Here is an 11,476-nt window from a genome sequence, read left to right on the forward strand (position 1 = left end):
CCAGGGATTCCTGGCAGTATATCGATGGGTAATGGTTTTGCTTCTCCTCACTCCTATGGTTTTGTCCCTCAAACTATAGTAGTTTCTGAACAGGCTCGAGAACCAGATGAGCCCATGCCAGACTACGGAAGTGGTGGTGTTAATGAGGCACCTACATTTAACAGGGCTCGAACTAATAGTTGTGTTGACAAATCATTTCAGTTTGGTCCATGTGTATCTTATGACACTGACCACACCAAGAAACTGTTGTCTTCTGGTGTAAATCAGGATACTCCTTTTATGTCAGATGTCATTTACTCTGCTTCGGAGCACTTTGCAAATGCTCAGAAGTCGGAGCTCCCTTCACTCCAATATCAAGACACTGGACTAGGTGTCTGGGACCCTCCACCTGAATCATTCGATTCTTTGGTCCAGTATCCTCCTCTATCAGGCCCACTCCCATCACATTGTCCGTCACCAGGGAGCAGTGGCCTTTTAGAAGATTTAATTTATGAAGCTAAGGCTCTAAGAAAGTTGGAGAATCACTCCTCTGCCTGGGCTACTTCATCTAACGTCAGCCATGGAAAAGTAACAGATGGTACTGGCTTTAAAACATGTTCAACAGAGTTCAAAGGCTATATTGATCCCAATTCCCCACCAGGTAACTCAATGGGGTCCCTTTTCAACAGGTACACTCCTACCACTGGAAGATTGTTGGAAGACGATGTGACTAGTAAGTACCCACTCTTTCTCTATTGAAGTAACTAGCTGTTGATGATTTATGGAAAACTCGGATGCATTCGTTTACTTTTTGTTGCTGTCAAACTAGTGTATTATCCCAAAAAAACTTGATCCATATCTAGCTTGTGACCTATTGGGATTAACTTGTGATTTGCCCAATTGATGCTCTGAGGCTTAATTGTTTTTTTCTTAAATCGATTCTTAAAGTTTGTTGAATAGATTCTTTTAGGCTATGCCCCTTTAGACTCGTCCCGGTATCATGATTCAATCCTGGATGCTATTGCTTGATGCATTTTTTAGCTTTTTTGCTGTCAAACTAGTACTTATTAGCCATAGAAACACAAAACTATGCTCTTATAACTTGATCTGTATCCAACTTGTGACAACTGACAATTTGGGATTATTTTGCAATTCGTCAAATTGCTGGCTTTGAGGCTAAAAGTTCTGATTAATCAACTCTTAAATTTTGTGACAATAATGATTTTTTGTGTTCTGCCCTTTTAGAATCGTCCAGATATCATGATTCATTCCTTGATGTATTGCTTGACGTGTTCGTTTAAAATTTGTTGCGGTCACAGTAGTTGATATTAGCCATAAAAAAATACTACAAACTTATGCTCTTATAACTTAACCTATATCCATCTTTTTACCAGTTGGGATTAACTTGTAATTCACCAAATTGCTGGCTTAAAGTTCGGATTACTTGAATCAGTTCCTAAAGTTTGTCGTCTATGATTCTTTTGTGTTCTGCCCTTTTAGACTCGTACAGATATCATGATTCAGTCATGGATGGTATTATTTTCAACTGGAAATGCATCATGTGACATTGGTTAATATGACTTTGTGCAGTGCACCATGTGAAATCAGAAGTGTTTGATCCAAGTTGGATAGTGGGTGCTGAAAGCAAAGTGGACTATATGAGACCAGATGCTATACTAGGATCATGCTGGGTCGAGCAGAGTGGTCTGGCTTCGAAGCAAAGGGGCTCGACAACTGATTCTACCGTGCCTCTTCTGGGCGACACATCTGCTTCTGCTTCAACCTGGGGCTTTACTTCGTGCTCGTGGAATATCATGCCAGCAGTCTGCCAAATCTCAGACATTCCATGAACTGCCAAAACTCCTCAATTTATAACATTGTTTGGTGTATGAACCGAGGCGATTATGACAATAACTCTCTTGTATGTAAAATTCCTTTGGTGAAACTATCCTTCATTTTGCCAAAGTCATAATGTAACCATGTTCTGATGCTGCCCTGCAACATGTATCACTGTCTTAATTTTTGGACCAAGATTTGGCTGTCACCTTGTTTTCAAATTTTAGAATTGAATTTGACCAACTAGCTTCTCAGTTCACTGTGACTAAGGTTGGCAATTTGTACGTCGGGATGATATGATAACGATTCGAGACGGTAAAGTAAACATAAACACAACCTGTTGGCTGTTGAGAATATGTTCAACACAAACACGATTTGTACTGACATCACAAAAACGTGGCACGAACACTAACAATACAATGTCCTTCGTATTGACACAAAAACAATAAAAATATTATAAGCTTGTATATTAGTATTTCATGAGATATACATTAAAATCTATCTTGATTGAAATCCTCATGTGAAATTGGTCGAGTTAAAATACAGACATCAGTTTAAGATTTTTGAAGTACACAATAATTTGTTTATATTCAGCTCCATTTGCAATAATCCAGATTATAAAAATAAAAATAAATTGGTAGTGCTATTTAGAATCAAATATTTAAAGTAACTCTTTATTTTATATTAATAATCACATTACGTATACAACTCTTTGGAAATGCCCAACAATTAATTCAAAATATTCTAAAATGATAAATATTACAAAAAAATATTCACACTTCCTCCGAAGAATCCAAATGTGGAACTGTGGAAGTCAATTCTGGTTGCGATTTGCAGTTGTTACAACGCGAGCAGCTCAGCGCACAACCTATCAACAAAACATGAGTTGATTAACTGAAAGAACCCAACCTGATAACTGAACACTACCCAAATCTAATCAATATAAATCAAATATAATACCCCCTAGTAGAGGCATTTATTTTCGGCACGAGATTTAAGAAACTGTATTAAAAGCGAGTTAAATGAAGGGAGAATAAAGTAGAAAAAGAAAAAGACGGAGAAATGAAGAGAATAAAGTAAAAGAGGGTAAAGTAAGAAAGAAGAAATAGGTTGTTTTTTGCCAAAAAAAGAAAGAAATGACTCACTACAATGACACAAACCAAAAAGGAATACGACTTAGCTATAAGGGTAAGGGACGGAAGGAGTATCACATAAAAAATCTTATATTTGGATCAACTCTTTTAATCTATGTGATTTGGAAGGAATGACTACTCCCCATGTATGGAATGATCAATTTCACTCCACCCTACCAATCATCTCCTTACTAGCAACCCATAACAACTAGAACTTACTAGCAACCCATAACAACTAGAAACTGTGTATAAAATAAAATACCTTCTAACCACATGAATAACATAACAAAATGGTATAGCACTCGCATTAAATTTGGTTTCATTTAGCTAAACATTTTCCAGAAGCTGCTGCAATGCATTCAGTTTTATATAAGTATTCGCTGAGATATTAGCTGGGAAAACAAACCTTTGTATTCTCGACGAATCTAATTCATAGTACTTCTTGTACTCTTTTGAGGTTTTATTTATGACTGCTTGCTTGGAAGAAACAAGTCCTTTCCCAGTTCCAATATCAGATGTTTCAAGGGCGCAATCAACCGAAAGAGCTTCAACATCAGATTCCTGAAAACTCTAGCTGGGTAAGAGTTCAAATTATGCTACACTTAAAAAATATCAGCTAAAGAAGTGCTGCAAAATGAATTCTCATATTTTTCGAACAAAAAAAGGAAGTGCAATAATCTACCTTCATCATTAGAATCTTTGACAAGTGTTCCACTGGGTATGGTTGCAGCTTGTATCCTCCATAACTGATACAGGATAATGCCAACTTCCGTACCTATGTGTAGTCCATTGTATCGAAACACAGAGAATCAGCTCTGCTAAAGATATGGAATACGTATAATTTATAAACTACTACCAATAAGCACACTTCACAAGACAGGCTAAAACATTCAAAAAACGTACTGCTGAAAAAGCCAACACATCACCACTAACCTATAAGAAAATCCCTTTAAACAATTTTAGCAGTTCTAAACAAGAAGGGCGATTCTTGAAAATTCCTTTAGTTTTTTTTTTTCACTTCTGAATGTAAAAATTAAGTCAGTAGTCAGTACTCTTTCTCCTTTAACTTATTTATTCACAATCATTTCTTATCCTCCTTCAACAAGGCATCTTAATTTCATTAAATCACAGTCTCTGATGTGTGTATTTTGATACACAATTACAAGTACATCATCAGATCAGACAATACTTCCTCTCAGCCAGTTAACCTGATTTCATTTCCAATTGGTGGTGTACGTAATTATAATAAGCCACCAGATGGCCCAGATCAATTACATCAGGGGTTAAAGGAGATGCAGAGATAATAAAAGAGGTGCACACTTTTATAAGGAAAAATGAGAGTTGATGAAATAACCTCACTGATGTAAGGTTCGACAATGCAGTATTGGAGATAGGATGCTTCCTCTTCTGTGGTAGAAATGAATCGCTTGTAATTCCCAAGTCGGTAGTATCTGCAAGAAGCACTAAATGAATTCAAAAAGAGCCTAAAAATATAATATGAGATACAGGAATCACAGGAAAATTCAATGAAATTAATACTAATAGATAAAGAACCACAGGCTTCTAGTAACCTCAATATTCCCCGGGCAAAACTCATAGCTCTTGACTCCATTACCGGGGAAGGAATGCGGCGAAACCACAGGGATAAAGGTTCGGCCTGCAAATAGGGGAACGAGCTACTATAAAAATCCACGAGCCAGAAAAATAACTGCAAGTTTAAGACTAATTTTGAAGCAACGAGAAGGCTACATTACTTGGTTGTCAGGACTCAGATGGAGAAGAAGATATAATGAAAAAAATTCAGCTTCATTTTGAGATGCCGAATGTGAAGCTCGATTTACTTCGTACAAGCTAAACAAAGTTGTCAGAGCTTTCATAAGCTGCTCCAGGTTGAGGTGTGACATAGAAGCAGTATTTGGAGTCTGAGATGATCTGTGAAGGTGGTGATATGATATAATGTGAAATTTGACCTGTACATAAGGAACATAACATCCATTATCTGAAATGACAAGGTACTGTATATCATGACCTTGAGAGAGAACTAAAGAAAATATGACCTAGAAAGAAGTACTTTGCAGCTTTTGAAATATGAGTTAAAAGTCAAATACATTGGAAGCCAGTGACATTTAGCGGGTAAAAATTAGTCAAAGTAGATTCACATATGTAACTCTTGTAGAGCCACCCCTTCAGAAGGGGGCATTTGGTTTGTGTGCAAAGCATAGAGCAAATAGGCACTATAATAACAAAACTATATTATTGAAAAGGAACCAAATATAAGATTGTTGAGTAAGATAAAACAGTATCATATATCACATAAATTTGATTAGCAGGCATACCATTCTCTCATACATGTGTATCACTTGGTCACTGACAACGTTCTGCATGCTTAGATCTTGCCTGATGGATCTTGTCCTATCAAATATGAAGTCATGGACCACATCAAAAGGATGATCACTAGAATGCAGCAGGTCGAGAAGATAATTTAGAGTTTCCTCCAAGACAGGAACAGGCCGGACATCAGAGGCTTTCATATCCTTTGAGCTTATAGTTCTGCAGAACTGACCATAGAAGAGAACCCAAATTTAGTCATACTACTAACATGCAGGCTTCATTTATGATTTTTATCTATCAGCATTTAATATAAAAGAACTAGTAATTGATTGAACAAGAAGATTTAGTGTTGGTCTGCCAGAGAACAAATCATTTGTGATTTCTTTCCACCTGTCCAAATATTAATTACTAACACAATTCTACACGAACTATCAAGTATCACCAAATTTATATTTTGCACATGAACCAAAAGATCTATATCCAAATACTCAAACCTTGAACTGTTTTGATTTTTCATACGGTTGTTAATTGCCTCCAAATTAACATTTAGTTGGACGCGTGGAGTGTCTACATGGCCAAAATAGGCAATGTATTAGACAATGTAGTTGGAAGTCTACATCACTCAGCTAGTCATGATGATATTAACTTTATCACTTTAGCTAGCCACGATGATATTAAATCACCTAAAATCGAGAACCCATGTGAAAATTTTATTCAACTGAAAGCTCGTATATTTGGAGGCAAATTTTTATTTACGCTACCCTTTAAATGTTATGTATTTCCAGTCTTGGTGTTAATGACGATTCTCATATTCTAATTCGATTTCTTTGGCATTAGCAATAAGAGAAAGAATGGCAATATGAAAGAGGTAACTTGATTTCCTAGTTTATGTTCATTGTAAAAGCAACATCCTTCCTTCAATCTCATTACCACTAATTCACCAAAACTTCATTTATCAACGTGTGGATCACAAAATCCAACATTTACATGTGAAATCAACAGATACACAATCACAACTAGTATTTTGCTTTATAAAAAGGGGCAAATTAGTAATTAACAACTGTAGCACCTTTTTCACAGCAAGAGCAGGTGAAGTTTTAGCAGGATTTCCATGGAGCCTCTCAAACACAGCTAAATCCCTCAACCTCTCGCGTCTTTGCCTCTCCTCCACTGCAATTGAACATTAGTTCCATCAATTCAATTGGTAGTTGAAATAAATACCTAAGTGAAATTGAAGGAGGAGGAGGTTACATGGGCACATGAAAGGGCAAGTCCCAATTAGGTTTGGGGGTTCTTGATCGCCGTCGTCGTAATAACTATTTTCAATCCTGCAGCTGAATTCACCAGTTTTGGAAGTAGAGCTGGAGGTTTTATTGGAGTAGATTCGATTATAAGGTTTTGGAATTTTTGATTGGGTGGAATTAGAGTGCGACGAATAGGAAGAAGAAGAATTGTTGATTCTAGGTTGATAAGGCTGACGACTTCTGTTCGCCATAGTTGAACACCGTGAGCTCCTCCTCCTCTTCTTCTTTTTCGATTTTTTAATTCAGTTGCTAACTCTTCAGCCTGTTTTTATAAATCTATTTATGTTAAAAACAATTCTACTCTACAATGTGTTGCAATTAAAAAAATACACACCAACTTAGGGCAGAACTAAAACAAAGTAATAAAGATCGTGCCATTTTTAATCAAACGGTGTACATAAAGTTACGTGGCAAATAGATTAAAAGGCAATTAAGCCGAAAAGAATACTAACATCGTTATGGTAAGTTCACAATTTGGATTATGCATATTTTGATGTTATAATATTGTAGATCATATTTTGATCTGCTGTGCAACAAATTTGAGCGACACTGTGAGCGTCTGTTCCAAGTCAGACTTTTCCTTAATTTCTCTTTCACCCGTCTCCTTCCTTCTTCACTTATTCTTTTCCAATTAACAGTTCCAATCTTACCTACTCTCACCATTTTTTCTTCAATTGACAAATCCTGCACAGTTCCGATTCTCCTTCAAATATTTTCCTTCCTTGCCGATTCTACTTCAAATATTTTCTTCTTTCTCCGCTGATTCTCCTTCAGATAGTCTCCTTGAACTTTGTATGTTTTCTGTTTATCGACTAAGTTTACGATTTTCTAACAAAAGCTCTGTGTTTGTGCACTGCAATTTTTCTCACTATCTGATTTTTTATTCTTGCTTTCTAATCTCTGGAATTTAACTTCCCTAGCATCGCTAGTTCTTCTGGTATATTTGCGGCATAGGGTCCTATTCTAATGCTTTTAGCACCCTAATCCAAAATCAAGACTAAATTTCCACCCTTGGATTTTAAAATGAGTGGATGAGATTAAAGCTCACAAAATCTCAATAAATAGTAGACAAAATATCAACAAAAGGGTAATATCGTCATTTATGTTATCATATGATAATTTTCGTGAGTGTTTTTTTATATCAACATTGTGTATTACAAATATCAACAATATGACATTGGAATATCAACACATTTTTATTGAGATTGGACATGCATAATATTGAGATTTTGCCTACAATATATTGAGATTTTTTATTGCATTTGTTGAAAATAAAGCTGCTTATCAACATGATACTAAAATTGAAATATAATTTATCAAATTTCATCACCCGAACATCGTCGGAACATATGCAATTGAGATCTCGTTGGAATCCTTATTAAATTATCTTTAATTTGATATATTTTTTGCGAAAAAATAATTTAAATTGAGAGAGTTACATAAATTTAAAGATTTGAGATGATTTTGAGGAAAGAGAAAGTAGTTAGTTATAATTACTACATATAGGATTTGACATTAATACCCATTTAATTTAATTAATAATTATTTAAATTTAAAATATATTACACTTGGCATTATATTAACCACAAGATCTTCTAATCTAATGGTTGAAAATTGGTCTCAATTTGAGATTGGTAATTAGTTAGCAATTCATTACATCCCTTGCGGCATAATTATCAATCACTTATTCAAGTTTTCCATCATTTGTGGAAATATTCAAAATAATAATCTCTTATATGTCGATTCTAGTTTCTTAGAAACCATGAAAACAAAAATCAAAATTTAGGGATAATTAAGAAAATTGGGCGATGAGCAGACCAATATATAGAACAAAATTAGGATATTCAATGTGTGAGGAATTATAATAATTCGATGGGAAGAAGAAAAAGGAGAAGTTGATGTCGAGAAAAAATCAAATCAATATTCTCGTTGAGATTATCCTTTTGAGAAGAGGAACTGACGGTAAATGTTTGAAGAGAGAAAAGAAATGGCCAAGAACGACTGGGAGTTACATCGGAACTGTGGTGCAGGATTTGTCAATTGAAGAAAAAATTGTGGGAGTAAGTAACATCGGAACTGTTAATTGAAAAAGAATAAGTGAAGAAGGAAGGAGACGGTGAAAGAGAAAATAAGGAAAAGTCTGACGTGGAGCAGGTGCTCACAAGTGTCGCTCAAATTTTTCATTATATGCAATAAGAGGGATTTAAAAGAATGCCGATAAAATTTAATAGTGAACTAGTTTTGAAATCCTTTCATTCTATATTTGATTTGCAATCACAACAATGATATAACAGATCTTGTTCAATCTAAACTCATTGAAATGGCTCATGAGATGAGGGGAATTTGATTTTATAAAGTGCCCAACAAAATTACAATTTGCAGATAATAGAGGAAAAATGTTAGGAAATGGATAGGAAAGAACGAAGATGACAATGGATTTTGCAGGGAGATGCAATCATATAAAAATAAGGTTCAGTGGCCTGAATTTGTACAATAACCGGTGGAAAATCAGATTTAAACTGATTCAGGATGAGGGAGAAAACAAAGTGAGGAAAATATAATATAAGAAAAACTATTAAAAAAAGAAAAGAAAATTGATGTGTAATCCACGTCGGATATCGCTCATCGGTCGCCTAAATAAAGCGCGCAGCAGATCTAATCTATATATATATATATATATAGGGGTGCACTAGGGTGTCACCATAGTTAAAATAACATCATACCACCAATATAGTCCGTTAGATCTCATCAATGGACGCCTAGGATTAAGTTTCGTGAAAAAACACGGGTTTGCAAAATCGTGGTAAACCGCAATATTGTTGTGGTAAGACTGCAATATTCAATGAACAACACTGCAATCTGGTAACGTAAAATTAGAAATTTCCTATTTTACCCCTCCGTGTTTTTACACGTGGCAAAGCATGATAAGCACACGATTTTCAGATCCAATGGCCTAAAATGGTGGTATGGTGTTACAATAAAGAGGGTTGTCATCTTAGTACATCCCTATATATATATATATATAGGGATATAGATTGTTGTCTAACGTGTTGGATATTACTGTGTAGCGTTTATAATATTGTTGTATAAGCGTTGTCACGTTGTCATTTTAAGGGTGGTTGTCATTTTAACACAAACCTATATATATATATATATATACATATATATATATATATCCCTATATATATATATATAGGGATGTTCAAGAAAAATTGCTGTTTAAAGACCACAAAATTGCTGTTCAAGAAAAATTGCTGTTTAAAGACCACAAAATTGCTGCCCGTCTTTTTTGGTTTTTTTTTTTTTTTTGCCACGTGGCAGCTTATTATTCGTCCACGTGTACAAATGATTGGCTAGAAATGGTGGTATGGTGTTATTTTAAGGGGTAGTGGCACCCTAACATGCCCTTATATATATATATAGGGTTTTCATCTACCAAAAGAAGTCCCTAAGTATAGAAATACAGACCATATATGGACCGTCAGATTTGGAGATTATTAGTCTCAATCTGGAATGACTCCTCGTTTTTGTTGGGTCATAATAAGACGGATTTGTGTCATGCGAGGGGTAAATTAGGAACCAAAAAAATTAGGAACCGTCGTTCCGTTTTTTAAGTGCAGATTAATTGGGAGTCATTACTCCACACCCTCTTTTCAACGAAAACTCCTCCACTTTCCCTCAGATCTTCTTCTTCTTTCTCAAAATCAAGAAAAACCCTACCTCCACACAAATCGGATACTTCACAAAAACCCTCATCCTAATTTACGATTCTGAAATCGACGAGGAGGGTGAACCAAAAGCCTACTTCAACAATGGTCGACACTCGAGCTTCTGGATCGGCGAGGCATGACGGAAAAGGTTAGTAAGATTTCGTACAATGATTGACTTAAAATTGTCAAAATCTGGCAAAATTTTCACTTCAATTGGTTGGATGTCACGTAGTGTATCAAAGAACGACGGTGAAGAAGAAGATACCGACGATCCCTAAAGCACCGAAAGGTATGGCTACTACAATTTCTGGGTTTTGAATGAATGTAGTTTAATTGGAACTCTGGTAGTATTTAATAGTGTATTTTTTTTTTCATAAGCAAAAGGGCGAACTTCCACAAAACCCTCGGCTGAAGTGAGGCCTGGTATTAATGACACAAAACAAGGTTAAAGTTATATTTTTTAACCTTTTGTACCTCTGCTTTTGAAGAACGCATGAATTGGTATGAGATATGATGGAGCTACACCAATCATATGGTGACTAGCTATGGGAAAAACACATATTTTTATATTTGGCTTATGTTAGTGTTATTCACTAATTTGTTGATATTTCAGATACAACACCACATAACAAAATCAGTCCAGAAGGGGAAAAAGGAAAGGAACGGCTGAAGATGATAAAAACTTCCATTATAATGACTTTGGAATGCTTTTCTCTTGTTTCTTGTAGATGATAGTTCATGTGATGAGCATTACTCGATACATTGGGTCATAGTAAATGAATATTTGTGTCATAGCATTGTTAGGTTAATTTGTGTCATAATATACCAACATTCGAGGCATGACATAAATCCACTGAGTACCAGAATGTCTCATACAATTTGATCGAAATGTTCGTATCAAACAAACTGAATATTAGTACGACCGAATATTGGGTCATAATAAATGAATATGTGGGTCATAGCATCGTATGGTTAATTTATGTCATAACAAACCAACATTTGGTTCATTATATAACACTACGGAGTACCAGAATTCGTCATACAAATCTGATCGAAATGTTCGTATCAAACAAACTGAAGTAAAATGCACGATTATTCGCATGTTTTTGACATATTGAAAAAACCCAATATTCATACGGCCGAAGAATACACAAACAATAACCCAAACATCATCCATTCTTTG

General features: G+C 35.3%; 2 protein-coding genes across 2 annotated transcripts; one reads left to right on the forward strand and one right to left on the reverse strand.

Annotated features, from left to right (window-relative positions):
• The first annotated feature begins 6 nt into the window (after positions 1-6).
• On the forward strand, positions 7-2,023 carry LOC125199785 (transcription factor MYB33-like). Its single transcript, XM_048097683.1, has 3 exons — positions 7-577; positions 641-712; positions 1,570-2,023. The coding sequence occupies exons 1-3, from the start codon at positions 25-27 to the stop codon at positions 1,827-1,829; spliced, it is 885 nt and encodes a 294-aa protein (XP_047953640.1). The 5' UTR covers positions 7-24; the 3' UTR covers positions 1,830-2,023.
• Positions 2,024-2,461: 438 nt separating this feature from the next.
• On the reverse strand, positions 2,462-6,847 carry LOC125199784 (SAC3 family protein C-like). Its single transcript, XM_048097682.1, has 9 exons — positions 6,531-6,847; positions 6,349-6,449; positions 5,285-5,506; positions 4,703-4,918; positions 4,520-4,605; positions 4,303-4,399; positions 3,631-3,723; positions 3,355-3,509; positions 2,462-2,683 (listed from the first exon to the last, which is right to left on the reverse strand). Exons 1-9 carry the CDS (start codon positions 6,772-6,774, stop codon positions 2,656-2,658), a joined length of 1,242 nt encoding a protein of 413 aa, XP_047953639.1. The 5' UTR covers positions 6,775-6,847; the 3' UTR covers positions 2,462-2,655.
• Between the last annotated feature and the right edge of the window lie 4,629 nt (positions 6,848-11,476).

The sequence above is a fragment of the Salvia hispanica genome, unplaced genomic scaffold (assembly GCF_023119035.1).
Source record: "Salvia hispanica cultivar TCC Black 2014 unplaced genomic scaffold, UniMelb_Shisp_WGS_1.0 HiC_scaffold_672, whole genome shotgun sequence".
Lineage (NCBI taxonomy): Eukaryota > Viridiplantae > Streptophyta > Magnoliopsida > Lamiales > Lamiaceae > Salvia > Salvia hispanica.